This window comes from Nymphaea colorata, chromosome 11 (assembly GCF_008831285.2).
Source record: "Nymphaea colorata isolate Beijing-Zhang1983 chromosome 11, ASM883128v2, whole genome shotgun sequence".
NCBI classification, from domain to species: Eukaryota; Viridiplantae; Streptophyta; class Magnoliopsida; order Nymphaeales; family Nymphaeaceae; genus Nymphaea; species Nymphaea colorata.
This window is the reverse complement of record NC_045148.1, coordinates 15932391-15954632: the sequence shown is the minus strand read 5'-3', so window position 1 is coordinate 15954632 and position 22242 is coordinate 15932391. Positions and strand designations below refer to the sequence as shown.

The 22242-nt window shown below is 39.5% G+C and overlaps 3 protein-coding genes across 18 annotated transcripts; 2 read left to right on the top strand and 1 right to left on the bottom strand.

Annotated features, from left to right (window-relative positions):
* Positions 1–8842: 8842 nt before the first annotated feature.
* LOC116264060 (protein ABA DEFICIENT 4, chloroplastic) lies at positions 8843–15051 on the top strand. 2 transcript variants are annotated; one of them, XM_050080477.1, is made up of 6 exons: positions 8843–9317; positions 11497–11725; positions 13169–13269; positions 14376–14504; positions 14589–14677; positions 14775–15051. In XM_050080477.1, the coding sequence occupies exons 2-6, from the start codon at positions 11653–11655 to the stop codon at positions 14911–14913; spliced, it is 531 nt and encodes a 176-aa protein (XP_049936434.1). In that variant the 5' UTR covers positions 8843–9317; positions 11497–11652; the 3' UTR covers positions 14914–15051. The 2 variants fall into 2 exon arrangements, with proteins under 2 accessions (XP_049936434.1, XP_049936433.1); XM_050080476.1 differs by lacking the exon at positions 8843–9317 and adding an exon at positions 9324–9494.
* A 6-nt stretch (positions 15052–15057) lies between these two features.
* LOC116264057 (uncharacterized) lies at positions 15058–16516 on the bottom strand. 2 transcript variants are annotated; one of them, XM_031643979.2, is made up of 4 exons: positions 16200–16516; positions 15840–16119; positions 15457–15656; positions 15058–15363 (listed from the first exon to the last, which is right to left on the bottom strand). In XM_031643979.2, the coding sequence occupies exons 1-4, from the start codon at positions 16514–16516 to the stop codon at positions 15081–15083; spliced, it is 1080 nt and encodes a 359-aa protein (XP_031499839.1). In that variant the 3' UTR covers positions 15058–15080. The 2 variants fall into 2 exon arrangements, with proteins under 2 accessions (XP_031499839.1, XP_031499840.1); XM_031643980.2 differs by having other exon boundaries at positions 15840–16113.
* Positions 16407–22235, top strand: LOC116264058 (uncharacterized). 14 transcript variants are annotated; one of them, XR_004174770.2, is made up of 6 exons: positions 17913–18150; positions 19570–19929; positions 20011–20595; positions 20913–21080; positions 21160–21388; positions 21963–22235. XR_004174770.2 is itself a non-coding variant. In XM_031643981.2 (5 exons), the coding sequence occupies exons 3-4, from the start codon at positions 19603–19605 to the stop codon at positions 20593–20595; spliced, it is 912 nt and encodes a 303-aa protein (XP_031499841.1). In that variant the 5' UTR covers positions 16407–16601; positions 18021–18150; positions 19570–19602; the 3' UTR covers positions 21963–22235. The 14 variants fall into 14 exon arrangements, 10 of the variants coding, with proteins under 10 accessions (XP_031499841.1, XP_031499847.1, XP_031499849.1 ...); XM_031643981.2 differs by lacking the exons at positions 20913–21080; positions 21160–21388 and adding an exon at positions 16407–16601 and having other exon boundaries at positions 18021–18150; XM_031643985.2 differs by lacking the exons at positions 20913–21080; positions 21160–21388 and adding an exon at positions 16625–16762 and having other exon boundaries at positions 18021–18150.
* Positions 22236–22242: the final 7 nt, after the last annotated feature.

Here is a 22242-nt window from a genome sequence, read left to right as displayed (position 1 = left end):
TGTTTCAGAGAGTCCCAGACGGGGATCTGTTGAGAAACAACTTCATTATTGTTGATTTCCCAGGCCCAAGCTATTGACGCCTGACGGGCTGTTGTTTATCCGGTCTTGTGCAATCTAAACTGGCCGGGCGCATATTGGGTCTGTTAAAAGTTGGGTCATTGATCAGACAAGATATGGGTCTGGGGCTTAAATCCTATCTAAGTCCATTTTATATATACTTAATCTATCAGAGCCTGAACCATTTGTATAGCATGATACTTCAATCTTTCATTGTCTCAAGTTAAATCTTAATCAAATAACGTTAATCCACGGCGCTTTTCTCATTCCAATGCAGGTGAATGAACAGTTTTGAACTCTACAAATATATGGAAAGCTAAACCTGTCATGTTTCCTGTGACTTTCACCTCCGATGGCCATTTTACAGGTAGTCGTCCTAATCTCGATCGAAAACGTGAGCCTCCACTTTGAGACTATGAAGAAAAAGTTGGTCCTCGAGTGGAACCTTTCTTGATCAACCATGTAAGGTAGTCAATGAAAGGCTTTGTTTCTTTCACGGAACTTCAAGCGATTTAAGCAAGTTGATGGAATCGCACTTTTTATCTTGTCATTAATTAGCCCAAAATTGGTACCATCTTTCCCCTTTGTTTCCACAACGCTGCCACTTTAAGTTTTCCTGGCTTCCTTTTCAAAGAACATCGCGCTGGAGCCAAGATGCTTTGTTCTTTGCTCGGCAGAGAAAAATCTTCGTTAGCTTGTGCAAGGGATTGCGTATAGGAGTTAGGAGCAACCGCTGGCCACCAACCAGCCCCTGTCCCAATTATCTATGCTAAACACACCAGAGACTGTTCAATCTATATTCAGTAACGAGACAAGACATCAACATACCTTAATCCCATCATGGTTACAGGTTAAAGTGGATGCTGAAAAATGTAAATAAGAATCATGTTTAACAATAGGATCATTACTAGCAATTTAGTTCATTAAACCAGAAGATATGGACCTAACAGCATCAAGGCACCGGAAAACCATTGATCTGGAGTTTATGGCATCTAGAGGCCTACTCCACTCTGGAAATTTCAATGAATCTTCATATCCTACAATTTGAAACTCATCATCTTTGCCATGTTCATGTTGTTTGGGAACGATGACTGCGTCTTCCTCCCACCACGGAGAGACACTTCTTCTGTTTGAGGAGGCTCTGCCATCAAAATTTGGACCAAGCATCCTCAAGTCACGAACCAACACATCGTCCCGGCCGCCGCTGCCGCCGTATGTGAAAAAAATCTTTCCTGTCCCATCGTACCCAATTTCTGAGACCGGTTTCTGAGGACTAAGCCCATAAACAGACATGACTGGAGACTGACAGCTCGCTCGTTGGTCACACACTTGAATGCCACCGTCGCCGGAGATGACTACGACCGGCCTTTTTCGACGGTCGTTGATGAGTAGAGACTGAGAGACTGTAAGGTCGCCGCCTCTGAAATAGACGCCCTGAGGCCACAGCTTGACAACCTCGCCATTGGAGAGGTCCCAGTTCTCGCCGCCAACACTTCCCATCTGGTCTTCTCCCACCATCCATAGCTGCTGCCCCTTTGTTCTCCTATCCGAATCCGGCACATCGATCCGGCGAGCAGGGGCAGCCTTCGGCTCAACTCGCTCCGACCCTTTGTCCTCCTCACCCTGCTGGGCAGAGGCACCAGCATCATCATCATCACTCTCCGAGTCAGAGTCACTGCCGCGAATCAGGCTAAGTGACTGGTTGGCACCGGAGACATCCCAGGGGATGAAGCCGGTGAGCTTGTGAGTGTTGAGAATGCTGGCGAGGGTCGCAGCAACGGCAAGAAGAAGCGCTCCCCATGACCATAAACTCGTTGCCCCGACGATTCCCAGAGCCTGCAAAAGTTTTGCTGCAAATGTTTGGCTTGTCTCGACGCTTCCAACAGGAGAAATTGGCATCTCTGTGTTGAGGCTCGAGCGAGACAGACTGGGAGAAAGAGATTCCTCGTTATCTTTTCTGACAGGGGAAGTTTAGAGAGAGAAAGAGAGATGGAGGAAGGGAGGGAGGGAGGGAGAGGGCGTAGAGAAGCGGAGGGGTGCTGTATTTAATGGCGGAGGGGGCCACGTCACGGTGAGGGGCGCTTTTGGATGGAGGGCTGCGGATTGAGCTGGTGAGTCAGAAAATGCTTCGCCTCTCTGCTGACTCACCCTTCCTCCTAAACGTGTGGTCGCCGATTGACTCTCGGCCTCTGGTCCTTTCGCCTTCACACGTTCACCAAATCTATAACTATCACTGTGGTCCTTTTTCCTCCTCCGATTCCTCGCACATTGTTTGCCATTCTTTTTCTTTTCCTCCCGTCGCACCGGCCGGCCCCACAACGTCGTCGTCATCCGGTGCCGGTGGCAACCGATAAGCCGAGAGATTTGGAGACGATAATGCGCCATGATCACCACCTTATCACCGCCCTCCAGTTTCTTTGTCATCCATATCCCAAAATTACATTTGCCATAATTATCCGATATACACAAAGGCTGGGAGATTAGATCCTTGTTAATTTGCTGTTTGGTATGACTTCATAATGATATTCATTTCCTTTATTTTATGTTCGAGTGAGCAATGAATCGTCAAAGAAAGAAAAAAAAAATTGCTCTTGTTGTAGTAAGAAGTCCATACTTTGCAAATGAACACAAACTCTTCGTAAGAAGATGATTTTCACGCACACGCAAGTGCACCTGCCATTTTTCTTAGTCGGCCATCCCCCTGGCCATTACAATGTTAGAGGATTCTGCCCCTTCTGAATTTTGTTCAATTTGCAGATTGGTGGTTCCCAGATATTTATTTAGTTATATGTATGTTGTGTGCCCCTTAATTTGTTTGCCTATTTCCCCTTAAATAGTTTTCTCACGCCCGATATTTTTTTGAATGAGTGCCCCTTGACCTAAAACTTCTGTCTCTGCCCCTGCTCCATAGTGTCCTATACTTGAATGAGATGGTGAATCGCTAAAACTAGATCGTAGCAAATTGCCATTATAGCATATTACTATCATTGGTTGCATTTTGTTGGCATCAGCATCCGGGCATTATTCTAACTAAATGGTCGGGCCCGAGCGTTCACGTCCGTCCGTTTTCTGTTCATTGATTTAACACGGTTGGTGTGCTGATATAATATACTCGTTGTTCATATACGTGATATAAAAAGCATAAGAGAATGGATTTGAGTAAAGAATTTTAGTGCACAATGTGTTGGCTTAATAGAATGTTTAAGAAATATGAAGTTATCTTCTGGTTGTTCAAAGTTATTAGTTGTTAGTGAAGCAAGACGGTGGGAACGTTTCAAACTAACACTTAGAGCTCATTTGGCAAATAGAACAGTTTGTACCTCTCCCATGAATCTACCCCACAAAATCGGGATAAATTCATAGACACTTTTTAAGGTGTCCCATTAATCGGCCTTGATTTTGATTTTTTGGGTTATATTCGTGGAATAGTTACATTCATTTGTTTGTCAGATGTACTATTAAAGAATTTAGAAAGAAAGAAAGATATAAACTATTTTTCGTATGCAACATGGCGATGCCCAAGTTTGTTTTTCTTATGTAATACGGTGATTAAGGATGCCAACGGATCGGATTCGGATCGGATACATCTTTAATCATACTCGCTTTTTCGGATATTCATATATTCGGATTCAAATTCGAATTCGAATAAATCAAAGTCATATCCGAATCCGAAATCCGATTTTACAATCCGAATCCGATCCGAATCCGATTTTTATATTTATATCCGAATCCGAATTTTGAACCAGATTTTGCCATTTTCTAAGTATTAGATAGAGGATATTTGTCTAAAAATGAATCCGATCCGAATCCGATCGGATGTCATTTATTCAATCCGAATCCGATCCGATTTCTTAATTGGATATTAAATTTTTATTCATATCCGTTTTTTTTTGGATCGAATCGGTCGGATATCCGATTCAAATCGGATATATTGACATCCCTAACGGTGATGCCCACAAAAGAAGACTTTTTAAAGAAACTTCATAAGATCTACTACTAATTCAACCATCTCTAGTATGTTGCTCTCCTTCTAATTTGCGTGAGAGAGTATGTCAGATAATCTTGCTGATAGCCTTTTTGCTGAAATGGAGCAATATTTGTTTTGATACTTAAAAAAGAACCAGAATTGGCTGGACAAGGGAAATCCAGTCATGAATTTGAACATAAGTACACAGGTTTAATCACAGAATCCAAGGGGAATTAGAATGTAAAAGGGATGAGATTCATAGTGAAGGTCGTGCTTAAGAAAAGATTCGAGTTGAACAATATATGATGTTCGTAAGGATGGATACATGGATCTCTTCTGTAATCTGAATGGACTTAGATTCAAAACTAGGGACCATTATCTTTATGCCATTAAGTGCTGTACCACCAAATTCAAATAGATGACGTTTATGGGTCCTTGTCACCAGATGCGTGGAGAAATTGTGTGCTAAGAATACGATATCTTGCTTTCGGTCCAACAAAAGATTTGAAAGAAAGGAAAAGAAGTTCTGAAATGCTTTCTTTCTCGGGTTTTGTGGCAGGAAGAAACCACACCCAGGCCAGAAAAACTGTCACTCACAGAGGCACAAAACTCGGAAACCTATGGACAGCCCCATACCAGGTTTTGTATGTTAAGTTAGTTTTACCTCCAAAACGCCATTTCAAGTGAGTTTAGATGATATGAAAATTGGGTTACGAGTTCGAAAAACCTGCCTTACCCAAGTTTTTCAAGCAAAACTGGTTTTTTTGCTTCCTCCTGAGAGTTGTCTTATCCTCCAAACATTCAAAATTTTAACTAGGTTTTTGCAAAATTTAGATTTTATAAAACTTAATTTTTTTAGAGATGTTATCCAAGCACCTGCGAAAGCTAATATCCCCATCTTTAAAGCCCATGTCAGCTTTCGCCTGCCTATAAGAATTGCACCGCCTTTCCTAGCTGCTTTTGGACAAAGCCTGAAATATTCAAAACCATAGAACAAAAGAAACAGCTCTCTCTCTCATGGTCTAATCACAGTCTGGGGGATAGAAAATCGCCCTTTCAGCGGGATCTGCGTGGAACTTATCATGTGCATCACAATATCACATGGGAAGCAGTATCTCGTTAAGGCCGTTTTGAAGGGGCTTCCTGTTTAATTGACATGTCTTCATCTGATTCAAATTTGACCAATGATCACTTCTTTGTAAAAAAAGTATCGTAGAAGTCTATGTTGCTCCACATTGTGTGACAGCAGATTAAATGATTTCACAGATGTCCTTTTTGAGGAGATATGTTTCTTCGCCATATATTTTCCAGTTTGTGATCATAGAATAGCCCCATCGTGAGCATTAATAATGTCTGCAATTTTGGTGGCCTCCCCATCTGCATTAAATATGGTTGAATGAAACCAACTGATGGTGATCATGACTGAAGATCACCTTATGAGAGTGATATATTAGATAGGAACTTCTGTTTTTATCAGATGATGGGAGTTCTTTTTTTTTTCAACTTTGGCTGCCCAAACAGTGAAGGTATACCTTGTGAATCTGATGAAGAATTAGAATACAAAGTAAGTTGATCCAAAGACAGATTCAGGTGGACAGATTTAGAATGAAAGTTTACAACTGGTGATGTATGGATCTATTCTGTAATATGAATGGACTCGGTTCATATACATCTTGGGACCATTATATTGATGTCATAAACTCTTCTTTCACCAAATTCAACTAGGTGGCATTCATGGTCCATGTCACCAGACGTTTGGATCACTTGTTGGCTGAAAAATAGGGCAAACTGACTTTGGCCCGCAATTTGCAAAAAAAAAATAAAGGAATGAGTTGAAATGCTTGAATAGTTGAACGAAAGCCAATCTCCCTCACTTCCGGCAAGACCCAGCCTTTTCTTTTCACTTGTCATTGATGAGTGAACAGTAACTTTGACTGAATAATGGTTCTTCGCTTCGACTGTTCAATCTTCAAAGCAGTTTCCATCATATTCTTAACTGGGAAGCTCTGTGAGATACGAGCTCATGTTCTTCACATGCCTGTAGCAGTTGCTTTCGTTTCACCAAAATAGATTATCATTCGTCCATGAGAAGAGTGAAAATTTTCGAAGGGAAATCTACAGATTTTCCAATCATGATGTTGGTCAAGGGACGACTTCCAGGCTTTCAGATTTCGTGATGTCCCATCAACTTAATGAACATGCGAGTTGCCATCACCGGACGACCACAATGGCCGCCATTGACGTCAACGTTGATATTGGAGGTGCATGCATACCAATTAAAACTCTGCTCATGCGGGGTTTCTCCCTCTCTTGCCCACTGAGAAAGTCTTCTCACTACATGGGCCTTATGCTTACTTGGAGTTGGGGACTCTCAAGGCCAAAAGTCACCTTGACCTACGCACTCAGTGGAGGGCATAAATGGAGCCTTTACAGGTCAATTCTAGATACCAGAAATATTTCAAATTGTGGAAGTCGTGTTTAAAAGCCAGAGAAAGTTGGTTTTGAAAGTGTACATCTATATAAACTTGCTATGCTTCTGAAAAAATTGACGATAAGCTCTTCCAAGAACTAAAGAACAAAACGATGTTCAGATTCAGCATTATAGTGAACAAGGTTTTGAATGAACTGTTTTATTGTGTTTGGCTCATAGCGCTTGAGCTTCTTCCCAGAAAATTGTGGAGTTAAAAGTGTTTCCTTTTCTGGATTTGAATGCAATTATGAGGCCGAACAGGAAATTGGACTAACTTATCTGCGGTGATAAACTGTCCCTACAATCATAGAACCTTAAATGATCAGAATATGGCCGACGAAGTTTCGTTTTAGAAGCCTGAATCTAAACAGTTTGCATCTCTTCGAATGTCAGTATGATAGAATGGTACCATGTTCATCTTCTTATAATACCTTTCCGAGGAGGTTCACCCAAACGAGTTTTACTGTTCCACCCGTGAGGGTTCAGGATCCAGTTTCCATTCGACTCCTTCATACTGGAGTTGTCAAAGGTCGCATATATCCAACTGATTTCTCAAATCCAAATACAAATAGTTGTTATCGATAAAGGAAATATTTCGAATCCAACTAAATTCTTTGCCAATAACATTTTGGATTTTCAGCAAGTAAAGCTCAACTTTGTTTTTATGGTGCAATCGAACCAAAGTTTAAATCCCAATCTGAACCTGATTAAGTCAGATATGATTCAGGTTTACTACATCCCACCTGCTGCAGTTGCTAGCTTCCATATGTGAACTTCATGAAGAAAGGAGTATGATCAACAAGGAAAATGAACTTTCATATTGCCCTCATTCTGTTTTTTTTTGTCCTCTAAGGCTTGGTAATCGGGGTTTACCCTCAATAAAAAATGTATGCGATGTTTTTCTATTTATTGAACTTCTGTAATTGATGTATAGAGTTTGAAGGACTTCTTTTTTGTTGCTTACAGAAGGTGCTCTTGTGGCTTTAGAAAAGAAAAAGTGTTTTTGTCATGTTAACGTTTCCTTTTCGAATTTATGTTTATGGAATATGTGAAACAGAGATACTTGGCGTACTATATTCCAAGTGAACACGACAAGCTAGCTACAACTATATTTAGGCCATCTTCTACTTGTTCCACAGTTTGCTTTTTCGTTTACGACATAAACTACAAATAGCTCTTCGATAACTACTTTTAATTTCTCACACATGTTTCTTCCTTTAGTCAACAAATTAAGATCAAGCAAAAACTTGTACTAGTTCTTCTCCAAAGCCAAAAGAACCAAGCCTATATAGAAACTACATGAGCTTGGAGAAATTAATCATGTGGATCAAGATCTGAAGCCTGGAAGGAGTAGAGTGCTCAGCCACAAGGTGGTGCATTCCTTTGAGGATCCAAAGGCACACCTGGTTAGATTGAAATTTTCACGATCTATTTGTAGTCCAGGAAACGCAAATGCAAAGTAATTTTTTCAAGTTGTTTTTTCCTCCCGGGAAAACTTATCTAAGAACAATAAAAGACCAATAAAACACTGCTCCATATCAAGTGGTCAGGAGACTCAGGACTAATTTCATCAGTAAATTTTCTTATTAGTGTATTTCATCAATTGTTAACATTGAATATGGTTTCTAATGCAAGATACGTACAACTTTGAGTGTCATGCAACGGTTGGAATGACTTCAGCTTTTAGAAGTCAAATTTGAGGGCAGATGAATACATTAAAAAAATGGTGTCAGTAAAAAAGAGAAGCCCCTTTAAAACGGCTTCTTCCCATGTGATGCACATGAAAGTGCCATGTATGTCATATTTCTCTCCTTAAAGCACAGTTTTCTATGCACCCACATTGATTAGACCGCTCTACACTGAGAAGAAGAGAAGATCTTTACACAAGCTCAAAGGTGTCCTAGAAGATCTACCCATTCAAACATCATATAATCCCACTTTTGACAATTTCACCTCTTTGTTTCTTTTTTACATGAAAAGCAGCCTTACCATTTGACAATGTATCAAAAGGAAGGTCACGCCATGACAATTTCACCGAAGGCCGGAAAAGGCCATCTTTTATTACGTGTTTGATGGGCACAATGACTTTTCTTCCGCAGCAAAATAACTTGTGAATTGCAACCATTCGGATAAAGTTCACCAGGGTGAACTTCACTCATCCATATAATAGATGGTGCTAAGATGAAGGGAATCTACTTTTTCTCCTTGCCCTTTACATCCTGGATGCACGGACCATGGTGGAATTGGCAAGGCCATCAAAACACTTACATATAGCAGTTCCGTGGCCATGAGAATTGAGAACCGATTGCCATAAGGACCAAGCGTGTCGAGTCAATCATGGTAAATGCCTAAACCTACACATGCCGCTTCCGTAAACGTGACAAAGGTAATCGTTAGGAAACGCAGATATGGCGATGCCATCCGTCCATTTCATTTGTGCTTTGAAACGTACACAAGAATAAGCTTCATTAATGCCAAGGAAAGAGTATGAGGACGAGGGAGGAGGAGATCCCACTCCATCCCCTCGTACACAAGGCATTTGCTGAGTCCGCAGTGGAAAAGGCGATCCATTTCGTGGTAAAGGTGCCAACTTGCCGATTTCAACTGGAGAAAATGGAATGAGCAGTGGAAGGGAAAGGTGGTGGGGCTGCAGCTAACAGCAATTGATCACAGACAATAAAAAACGGGCATTGACACAGAGGCCAATTGGTTGACGTAACGGACCCGAATAGCTCTACTGTGCAATCCGGCTTCCTTTTGTCCGTGCGCAGCAGCAGCGGTCTTCGGGCAACGAGGGTGCAGGGCACCGCCCCACCGTCCCCAGTACCGTTTTGTCTTCCCATTTCCCTTATTTTAACACATTATGAACCCAACCATCTCTTCTCTCCTTCTTTTTCTCCCTTTTATCTCCATTATCACCACTGCTTTTCATCCTTGTAGTCCACCAGAGAGATGGCCTTCCTTTCTTCTTCTTCTTCCGTTTGCATGCTTTCGTCCAATGTGAGTGTTCATGTAACACGGCCCTTGTGTGCTTGTCATTTTTGTGTTTTTTCTTGCTGACGTTTGTGGGTTCTGTTGATTTGTATGGGCAGCATAAAATTGAACTGAATCCTTTTGGGCTTTTCTTTCTTTTCAGTCATTTAGTACTTCTAGATTTCAGCGGGTTGTCCAAATGCGAGCATGTCTGAGTGGGTGCTGTCTTCTTTTTATCTTTTCTCTTCCTGTTCCAGTGTTGTTGGGATTGCAGATTCTGTTGTGGACAATGCTAGATATTTATTAGTTGCCGGGACGAATTGGGGGTGATGTAGAAAACTGAAAGGGATATTTCTTGTTATCTTTTATTTTTCCTTGTGAAGAAATATTGTTGGTTCACGAGATAAAATATGCCGAGGACGAGAATGACAGCATTAATTGGTTCAATCGGGAAAGGTATGGAAATCATTCGCGGATAATTGAATGTCTTCGTTTTCAGTCGTAATGGTAGGCGCAGACCCGCGTTAATTGGTGATATATTTGCCAATTTCTTGCAAGGTAGTCACTGGAAGAGAAAAAAAACGCTTTCTTCTTGTTATTTTCCTGACTCCTCCGTGATGCTGGACTATAGGGAGCTCGCCATTAGCTTGTTATCTGTGAAGTAAATCTGCTTACTTAATGTCGTTCTTTAATGTAATATCTTGCTCACTGGAATAAGGCTACATCAGTAAACTACTGTGGTATCAAATCATTCTGAAGGGGGGTTGATGTTGCTCTTCCTCTCTCAAATAACTATGCTTGAACGGTAATTCGTGGAAGAACAGGAAGTTAAAAAATAAGTAAACTAACTGCAAGGCAGTTACTTTAATAACCGTTCTCGCTTGCTCTCGCTTTCTCACACTAACACTTGCTGTTTAGTATGCCTGTTCTTCTACCCATTGCTGTTGAACGATATTTACTAGGTCCTCACTCAGTTAATTGCAGCTTATAGCAATATTTAGTTAGCACTCTGTTTGCACTTCTCATCCTTTTCATGAATATTTGCTTCTTGCAGCAATATTGGCGAAGAAATGACTGTATCTCGCCTCAAGCATACTCTGTAACAGCTTTGACTCACATTGCTCTTCTTAGTCTTAAAGGAACATACCTTTTCTGGTCACTTTTGTTGGTCTTTTATCCTATTTTAATACGACCTTTTCGAGCATTTCATACTTTCTTAAAGAAGCTTCCAATATGCGTTTTTCCCTCGTTCTATTTAGTTCGTTTGCCACTTTTACTCTTGCAATCAGGAGTCTTCTCATTTATCCTTTCCTTTTTCTAGGTGGTCTGCCCTCTCAAAAGTCAAAACTACTAAAATAAACCTATCAGCTATATTTTCAATTTCTTCTTGGTGGGAAGTAGTTTTCCAGCCCAGGATTTTACGGCAAATAAATTTCTAGCCTATGGTAGGGTTTTTACTTTTAATTTACTAAAATCTTATTACCTTAACTTATTTGGGATGATACGAGTAGATTATTTTCTATTTTGAAATATGAGTTAAAGGAGATTCACTTAATTATGAAGAACCACGTAAGTGTGCTGAGTTTATAATTTTTTGGGTGATTTTCTTGTTTTGCATCCAGTAGGTGGACTTTGGTTTTTTATCATCAAGACAAATAAATGTGTTACTCTGTTGAAACTTGTAATTTTACAAAATATATTGGAAAATACTGAGGTAGGAAAAATTTTATGATTAGAGAGTGGGGCTGGATTGGGGGAATTAAGTTTGTGCTTCTTTTATTTATCTAATTGAGTTGCTTTTTAAATTTATATTATTAGGTGGTTTCTAAAACTTGCATGGTTAATGTGTATATTTTTGTATCCTAATTCTTATGGACCTATAATTGCTTGCTTTTTCTCCTGGTTCTGGATCTGCAATTGCTTGCTTGTTCTCTCCTGTAACTGTCATGTGTTAGTTTGTCATCATTTGTCAACATGACACTTGTATCGATTTTAAAGCATTTATAATGGTTTTCTGTCGTTCTTGCAGATTAGGTACCTTAATTCAACTAAACTAACTAATACTTTTCAAGATGGGGGGAAGTTCTTCCTTAGTCTGGGCTCTTCAGAGCGTGGATATACTAGACAACATGTTCCCACAATAGGGACACAATTTCAGAGGCAGCAAAGATTTCTAGGGGAATCAATGTTTCTTGTTGTCCAACCCAAAGTGGAAAGATTCAGTTCCAGAAGGAAAGATCCGCGTGTTTCTGCTTCATGTAATCCCTTTCCCACAATTATCCTTTTTCCTTGTTATTTAGTTTGTAAACAGCAGCCTAGACTAGGATTAGCCTACTTGTGTCTCATTTTCAGTGCGTGTCCATTTGTTGATCAAAATTCTGTGGAAAGTATGTGCTAAAAGCAACTGTTATTGATCAGTTACTGGTAAATTGCTGGCAATTTGTTATATGGTGGCGATTTAAAGAATCATATCCTGGATCATTTCATGAATCTGGCCATTGCCTTGCTCACATCTAAAAATGTTGGATCGATCAATGAACACAAATAACTGTTCTGACTCCAAAATGAGATTTGAATTGAGTTCTCAAATTTTAACAGATTGTGAATGTATACCATCATATTTAAGACTTTCTAGATTGGATTTACAGTTTGAGCATGGTGTCCATATCATGCTTAGTTGTTGAAACAAATTGTTTGCATGGTTGTTGTACTAAAATGTCCTTTTCATGCAAAACTCAGGAAACCTTTTTAAAACGTTTATAATCTGAAAGGCGAACAGCATATGCATTTTGCATTTATTTTCAATACCAAAAATTTAAATCTTGCAGGCCATGAGCTAGGCTATGCTGTTCATGGGTGCTAAAAAATGCACTCAAAAAGTTAACTGACAATAAGCTAAGTAACTGGATCAAAAGTAAATGCACAAAGTGTAACTAGTTCATCCGTAGGGCTACTGAGGATGCTCGATTGTGCTAGACACCTAGTTCCAGGAATGTGCTTCTCCTGCAAATGGTGGCACCATTAGGCGATGCAAACAACTGTATGCATACCTTGGCCCTTATCACCAACTTTTGGTGGAATGCATGGAACATAACACCGTATCCTATGACAAATGCTTTGTTTCTGTGCAAATCAAACATCCTCTTGCAGCATTCTAGTATTTTCCCAATTTCAGATGCATGATTAGATGGCCTTCTCTTACTCCTGCCTATCATTTGCAAAATCATCCCAAGAGAGAATATAGCTTTACGTCCACTACTGTCAGAACATTTTTTACCTTGTTGTGATAAGGAAGCTGGGCACTTGCATTTTGGTGGTTTGACCTCTCCAAAGTATTTCTGTTGGATTATTCTTGTGATACATTCAAAAGTTGGTAGCATTCTGTTAGCTATTGATGTCATTGTTTTTATGGCCTGATAAGGAAATGTGTTTTTCTTGTTTGTTTTCTTCATAGCTTGTATAATTTGAGCTTCTTTTGTGCACGTATGTTTGCGTGCGTCTGTGTGACTGAGAGAGAGAGAAGTGTGCTCAAAATTTATTGGAGAAAAGATATTCTTGTTAAAACCCACTGAAATTGCATATGCTTTTATCAAAATCCACTGAAGTTCAGAGGTCATAACACTTAGATGCATAGTACATCATGTTCAAATATTGTTAAGGATAGTGTTCTATTAATTCCTGACATAGTCTCACCGTGTCAGGGCTTGCAAATTCTCAAATTGCCAGTGGAGTTTTTACTGTTGGAACTGCTGCTGTTCTTCCATTTTATGCTCTGATGGTGCTAGCTCCCAAAGCTGACCTGGTACATTTCTCTCGGACTAGGAAAGGAATGGACTTTATCTAAATATGTTACTTGTCTGCAATTACTTTCCTTGTACGAATGAAACAACCGATGGATCCTTCCCAGTTTCATGTCAGTTTTTTCAACAACAACCCCTCCCATGAGCTATGGATCGATTACAAATTGATGAATCATCCCATGGATTTCATTCTATACTATTATGGTGTCTACACACTATGCACACAAAATGGATAGTAATCCTAACTCTGAGTTTTCTACCATAAAACACAAATAGATTGGGGAAAGCTTCTGGTTATTCTTATTGCAAGCTTGAGTTTTACGGTTCTTGCTAAACGTATTTTGATTTTGAGCCTTGGGAAGTGCAATCTTGATGGCTACTCCTAGGATGAGCTGAAGTTTGGTTGAGGCAAGCCTCAGTTTGCCAAACGTGTGTCTGTTTTTTGTTCCCAGTGAGTAATGACACAATGTTTATTTGCAAAATTGTTTCATGAAATGGTTAAAAAGATATACTTGCAATACAACTCTTATCGTTACAACTTACAAGTTTAGGACCTTTTTTCCTCTTGGTGACTTGCTGTAACGAAACAAAGCTTTTCTTATTGTGTCAAACCTAGTACACAAGACAATAGTTGATTGTCAAGTCCTTTGACTAAACATAATGAGTTGATAGAGCGAGATATTATTTGCAATATAATCATGATAGCTGTCCATCGTCTCTTCTGGGAATTTCAGGAAGGCCAAAGTAGAGCTTTTGCTGCTTTCTCTGAAATACCCTCACCACATTTTCCTAGTATGTAAAGACATGCAGCTGTGACCTATTAAAATGGTTCTTTCTTGATTTACAAGAACAAGTAATAATCCCACTTCACAGATCATGGTTCTCATGTAACACAGAATTTCTCATGCATTTCGAAAAACAGCTAATTGGTGAATTGGAGGTCTGGTCATGCTATTTTCCAGTTTATGTAGCTTCAAGAGTGATATGGTTCCTTGTTCATTATGACCATTTTCCTGATGCATTTTGCATATGCTTTTTTACCATAAAAGAACTTGCGTTCTCAAAGTATTCTATTCTATTTAATGGGTTGATAATGCACTTGTTGCAGACCAAGAGATCAATGGAAAGCAACATGCCGTACATATTGCTTGGAGCTCTTTATGGATTTCTTCTTTACCTTTCTTGGACACCTGACACTATACGGATGATGTTCGCTAGTAAATACTGGTTGCCGGAGGTAATTTCATTGTTCTCTTATGAATTCAGTTCATTACCTTCAAAATCTCTTTGCATTTTGTGATGACTTTGGTGTTTGGTACAGCTGTCTAGTATAGCACAGATGTTCAAGAGCGAGATGACTTTAGCTTCTGCCTGGATTCACTTGTTGGCGGTTGATCTCTTTGCTGCAAGGTCTTCCAAATATTTGTTGTGTTTTTCAAGCATGGTTATGTTGTCGTTTTTTCCCATTAATATAACTGATTGTGTTTAATTTTTCGTGCAATGTCAGGCATGTATTTCACGACGGTCAGAAAGATGAGATCGAGACACGGCATTCTATATCACTATGCCTGCTCTTCTGCCCTATTGGGATCATGTCTCATGCAATCACGAAAGCAATTACTAGAGGAAACTCTAGCACAAAATAAGAGAAGCATTATTGCCTCCCTCGATTTGTCTTCTGAGCATTCTTGTAGTTGATGAAAAATATGTAGATAACTTGAGAGATCACTGCACAACTGTTCTTAATTATATGAATGAATCTCTCTATATTAGCTCTTTGATCAGCGACGTGTATAAAAGCCTTTATTCTATGTCATCCATAAGGTACCATACATACTTCTTCCTCAAGTTCAATTCCAAATTTCAGTTTGACCTGCTCTTGAACAAACTTTATGAGCAAAACCATATCCCTGGAAGTTGAATTTTCCAAATTGATAAAGAAATTGGCATGCATATCTGAAACTTTTGCACCTCCAATACTGTAACCTTTCAATCCCGCCTTATCAATCAATTCTCCTGCAGTCATTGCACTGCCCATGGGGTTTCGGAACACTGATCCAGCACTTCTCTCAGACAAGGGTTGTGAACTTTTTCGCCTGTCAAAAACAGATAGTGATCGTCAAACCATCTGCCCCCAAAAAGTGTATATACCTTTCTTGCGTCCAACGCATGATGAGCTTTGATAATACCTGCTCAAATATTCCTCAGCCTTTGTCTTTGATGTAGAGGAAGGTGTCAAGTGAAACGTAACTGCTACAATTGCAGCAAGGTCCTGCATTTTTTGGAAAGATGACTGGCGATAATAAAATAGAAGATCATTTCTTCCAATCAATCTATGTTCTCCATTTATTGTAATAATCTCCACACTCTCAATTACGTCCGAGATTTCCTGTCGTGTCAACCAATGGAAGTCAAGCAGTAAAGGCTGTTAGACATGCATGGCTAAAGTGAATCTTATAACGGTGCCTCCAAATATGGCTTTTTCAAGTAATGAGCCATTGCAGTTCGTCATTTTAAATTATGTTTCACCTACTAAAATCACGTTTAAGTAAATTTATGTATGGAGGAAGACCTGGCCATGAGCTCCTGCATTCATAAAAACTGCTCCTCCAATAGTGCCAGGAATGCCGCATGCAAACTCAAACCCAGCAAATCCCTCCGCTGAACACTGCATTCCAAGTTTGTTAAGTGGGTAACCGCTGCCAACTCTGTAAATTCCGCCATGAATCCTCTCGAGGAATTGGATTCGGTTTAGCATGACACAACCATCGAAACCACGATCATCAAACAGGCAGTTCGAGCCTTTGCCCACAATGAAAAACCGGATGGAGTGATCAACGCAGTACCTACAACTTGGAAGTCCACACACAAGTGAAAAACTCGTCAAGATATTGGTCAGAAATTCTGAAACTGGCATTCTGTAATCTGTTACCTGATTGCGGCGACAAGCTGGGTCTGATTGGAGAACTCCGTGAAATACTTCGCTGGTCCACCTATCCGCCACGTCGACAGCTCGCTTAGAAGTTTTCCATGGACGAACTGCACCCGTTGGTTGTTCCACTGGCTCGAGAGTTTAGCAGAGGATGTATTATTTGCTTCTCTACCAAATCTTCTGGAGAGAAACTTTGATGGATAGAAGAAGGGAGTGTAAGATGATGTTTGATCATGTGTAGAGTGGTGAGATAAAGAAAAAGGCACGAAAAAAGGCAGATGGGATGCCCTTAACATGTTTCTTTCGAAAAGGATCATTAACTAGATCCCGATTGCTGATTCAGAGGCCAAACCAAGGAGGAAGAGCGGAAACTCCAAACAACAAGAAAAGGCAGAACAATAGGTAAGGAAATCTTTACAATGACGGAAATATATCGGCAAGGGCGAGCAGATTACTGGACTCGGGAAACTGCCCTAGAAAGCTCAAGATGGGGAACAAAAAATCCTTGCCATGCTTCGTTCTGCAAGAACGCTCCCTGGGCCGTTCACATACTAGTTTGCTCGGTTTGTATAAATCAACGAAAATTTTCTCCCACGACAAGATTTCTGCCTTTAGTTGTTTCACTATTCCGAGAAGCGTCGAAAAGACTGATCAGAAAATTTTTGATAGTGTTTGATGGCGAGAAACATATTTCTCAAAACATCTTTTTAAAAATATTAGTTTTTTAAAAATAAATTTCTAGATTTTCAAATATATGTTGTATTTGGTAACATGAATTATTTTTCTGAAAATTCTCATTCTGCGTTTGATTGCAAGAAATGAAAAATCGCCTCTTTCTTCCTCAGCCTCAGCCCTTTTTTTCCTCTTTCTCCTTCTTCCGCTTCCGCCTCCTTCCCTTTCTTCCTCCTCCCTCCTTCCTCCTTTCTCCTTCCCCTCTTCCTCCTCCCTCCTTCCCTTTCTTGGTACATATTTAAAATAAGAAACCTCCAAGTTTGCACACGAATAAGGTTTTCTAATGAATAAAGAGCATTTATGTGACTTGCAAAACTTCAAAAAAATTTTAACTTGTTGAATCTTTCATTACTGCAATCCGATTTAAGCGCCAAACTTCAAAAAAATTTTAACTTGTTGAATCTTTCATTACTGCAATCCGATTTAAGCGCCAAATGTTTGACATCTTATGACTTATAAAGAGCTTATACCTTATTATATTCTCATTCAAGAATCACGGTACAAACTGATGTCATCAAAATTTAAAACCTTTAATTCTACCTCCTTCATTAAAATTTTTTGGCTCCGCCCCCACATCCCCTTTCCTCCTTCCCCTATTCCTCCTCCCTCCTTCAGTTCTTCCCCTTTCCTCCTTCCTCTCTCCTCCTCTTCCCCTTTCCCTCTTCCTCCTCCCTCCTTCCGTTCTTCTCCTTTCCTCCTTCCTCTTCCCCTTTCCCTCCTTCCGTTCTTCCCCTTTCCTCCTCCCTCCTTCCGCTTCTGGTGGAAACATATTCCCAGAAATATGTTTCAGATTTTCATGTTAACGGTAAAAAAAAAAATTTATGTTTGATAAACAAGAAATATTTTGAAAATTTGAAATATTATTCTGCTGGTACAGTACTTGACTATCAAACACTACCAAAGTTTGCCTCTAAAGGTGCTTTTGATTGCCCGGTTGAAATGTCACCCACCCATCGTGAGACGTATCAAACATGAGTATATTTCACCCGACCAATCTTAAAATGAGCGGGTGAAATTTCACCCGCTCTTGGTTTTCCCTCTCATGCCTTTACCCTTTGTGATTTCACCCGTCTCCTCCTCCCTCTGCAGTCGACGACAGCTTCTCCTCCCTCGCGTTCGAGCATATCTCCCTTCTCACCGTCGCTGCTCTCACCGTCACCTTTTCGCCGTCGCCGCTTCGCTCATCCGCCGGTTCACCAACGCCACAGTCGCCGCTCAAGTAAGGGTTTCTCGCTTGCTGTGTCCCTTTCAGAAACGCCCAAATCGATTTTTTCTCTGTTTTTAAACATAGCTCTCGTGTCTCCCTTTCTCTCTTGCTGAGCATATTGCTTCTGTTTTTTAACATTGCTATTACTCAAGGTTCTATCGCTTGTTTGTTTTTCCCCTTTTCTGATTATGCCTGTTATTGTCATTGTTTCGATTCTGTCTGTCGTTGGCGTTTCCCTCTTTTCTTTGAGAGTTCTTTACTTCCCTCTGTTTGTTCTTCTCATTAGTGCTTCTTGCTATACATTTGCTGTTCCTCGACATAATACAATCTTGCTGTACATTTGCTGTGTCCCTTGCAGAAACGCCCAAATGGAGGCTCTTTCTTTGTTCTTAGTTTCTTCTGATTTTTGCAGTATAGAGTTGCAACTTAGTGCTGTTTGATTGCCCGATTGATGAAATCAAGAAAAGCATGCTTGTAATGAATAGCACCAGAGCATTTGACGTACTCTAGTAACAAAATCTTGTACAGGCTCTATTGTTATTCTGTATTTTCATCTAAATCCTAGCCTTCTCCACGTGACTAACTTGATTTCATTTATTTTGTGTTGGATGCATTTAAATATCAAAGAATGGTGGGAAGCCACCATTGACTTATCAATCATTCCTGAAACTAGCCGGAAGTCCTCAGCTGTCAATTGCACTACTTCCTCAAAAACTTCCTTCTTTGGGGGACTTTGGCGAGTGTGATCTTACGAGTGTTCCAAGGATCAATGAACTAGGCTATGGGAATCTGAGACAGGTTTGACACAATGCAGAATGAAGCAAAACCGACAACCTTAACACATCCTAATGCTTTTTCTATTCCTTTAAAACTTGAATTTTATAATTCAGTATGGACTAGTCTGATTAAAATTTTTGGACTATGACTGGGATTTAGTTCTACAGATGAATCTATTCACAAGTAAGATTTTGTTTATTCTACAAGTACATATTGCAGAATGATGATTCGAAGAGACAGACTTATTACAAGAATTTTATCACAGGGGTTGAACAACCAACCAAGAAGCAACATTTTAAAAGCAACATGTTTTGCATACAAGATTATGTACAACTGCATGCCTAGGATTTTATATGTACCCTCAAGGATTCAGTAAACTTATTTTTTGTTTATATACACTGCATATGTTTTTGGAGAAGATGTAAGCTTTGGTGGTGTCTTCCATACCTGCAAGATGGGGCACTCCAAGTTAAAGCGATGCCCCATACGATATGTTTTTTTACTGCATGGCTTTATGTTTTTTTGTAATATGATATGTGTTTTACAGCTCCTTCGTTTTTTGTCTTGATAATTCATTTTCATATTGAACATATGAATTATGATTGCCATATGCTCGTCCTCTATTCATGTGTCTTTCCTTGCTAAAAAATCTAGTTGTGAAGAAATATTATACAAGTTATTATTAGCATGGAAGACAACGGTCCATCGAGGGAGAATCTTACGTGGACTGAAGTACAAATGAACTATTTAGTCCAGCTTCTTGTGGAGCAATCACGCATTCCTGGTATGAAATCTGGTGGAGACTTGAAGTCCAAAGCGTATACAGCAATAGAAAAAAGCATGATGGACAGATTCGGTCCTGAATTCAGTAAAGACAAAGTAAAAAACAAATTGAAGTACTCAAAACCCAACTTGACAGTCATGAAAGAAATTTTGAATACAAGCGGGTTTGGGTATGACCCAATTAACAAATGCATTGAAGTCGACCCCCAAGTATGGAATGACTACATTGAGGTATGTTACAGAGATATTACTTTTAGGTTATGTCTAACATGTCTTTACTACATGTTCATTTGAACACATGATATTTTTCAGAAATATCCGAACAGAAAAAAGTACAGAGGTCCCAAGTTATGGAGATACTTTGACGAGTTCGCCGAGGTCTTTGGCAATTCTCATGCCACTGGAAATGAGTCAGCCACATTAAACAACATACTACATGAGGACGTTGAATCAGTACCACATACACCTGCATCTCAATCCACTCCAATGTACATGAATCCTGAATCTTCACAATCCTTTACACAAATGCTGTATGAAGATAGTCCTCCACCACCATCGCCAGGACATCCAATTCCTACCACTGAAAATCCAATGATGGCACCTAATAGGACCACTAGTAGGTCTAAAAGGCACAGGTCAACCAATTATGAAGAATACTATAATTTGTTGAACAGTATTGCTCACAGTGTAGATACGATGACACGTACATGTAAAGGGGTACAATTTGTGACATGTTGCGAAATACTGCAAGAAATGGTTGAAACCGGACATATAGATATTGAAACACAAGTAAGGAGTATGGATATGTTAGCAGAGGGCAGCAATTACATGATATTTATCAACCTTCCACCTTCACAGCGGGTGTCATGGTTGAGGCGTAAACTTTCCAATTCGTAGGTAAGTTACTGCATGTCTTACATTCAATGGTTCATCATTCGTTTATTTCATGTTACATTAGCATCTTCTCTTGGTTAGAAGAACTTCCTCAATCGTTGATGATTGTTCATTCATTTAGAGAAGCAGGTGCAATTTTTGTTCATCTTATGCTTGAAGGTCATCCTAGAAATTGTACCGACTTACTTCGTATGGATCAACACACATATCAGATATTATGTAACACTCTAAGAAGTAGAAAATTATTGGAGGATGCTTGTGACATTAGCATAGAAGAACAAGTAGCTATTTTTTTATTGACAATTGGACACAATGAACAGAATCGTGCCACGCATAATACTTTTCAACATTTAGGACAAACAATAAGTAAGTATGTCAGCTGTGTACTACGAGCAATATGTATAATGGGTAAAGATTTTGTCCGGCGGCCCAATGATGACATGCCAACTAAAATTCGGAGATCCAAGCGATTCAATCCATATTTCTAGGTAATTTCATATTTGTAATCTAAACAAAACACGACAACATCCGACATACAACATAACTAACTTGCACATATGAATGTAGGATTGTTTAGGAGCAATTGATGGCACCCATGTACCTGCATGGGTCGCAACATCAGACCAAACAAGATTTCGCAATAGAAAAGGATTTATTTCGCAAAATGTCATGATTGTAGTTGGATTCGACAATCGATTCCACTACGTTTTGGCAAGATGAGAAGGAAGTGCGACGGACTCAAGGGTATTATACAATGCACTTGATCATCCAACCGACTCATTTGTGGTCCCAGAAGGTACGTACTTCCACCAACCAATCTATTACTTTTTACGAAAATGTGCAAATGTTTAAATAATGTGTGTTCAATTGTAGGCAAATACTATCTTGCGATGGGGGTTATCCAAACATTGTTGGTTTGCTAACACCTTATCGAGGGCATCGTTACCAGGGCGCGCACACCTCGAACTCCAAAAGAATTATTCAACCATAGGCACTCATCACTTCGAAATACAGTAGAAAGAACTTTTGGCATGTTGAAAGCTCGTTTTCCAATATTAAAAATGCAAGTGCAGTATCCATTTAAAAAACAAGTTGAAATTGTTCTTGCTACATGTGTATTGCACAACTTCATAATTGACCACAATCCAAATGCTGAACAATTTGATGTTGAGGACACACCTTCAAATGATAATTTTGTCATAAGCGAACCGAAAATTGCAAGCCAAACACACCAGCGAGGAAGCAACAATCCCATGAGAACAACTATAACAAATCAAATGTTTGCAGATTATCAATTTAATAGTAAGTTTATTTTTATCAATTGACTATTGTTGCATGTGGTTGTTTAACATTTATTTTGTTTCGAATAGGACAACGAAGATGATGTTTCACGAAGGAAGTGATGAAGATGATGAAGGTGAAGGAAGTGATGAAGATGAATGAACGGAAACACATTCCACTATGTTTGATTGCTTGTTTTGTTACTACTTGTTTTCTATGTTGGATCTGTACTCATTAAACTTATGTACTCATTAAACTTATGTACTGGATGGGACAACACGCTTTGTGTGACGGTTTTATTTTGTCGGTTTTATTTTGTTATTACTCAAGTTGGATGAATATCAATTATATTTTCTAGTTAATCATTAG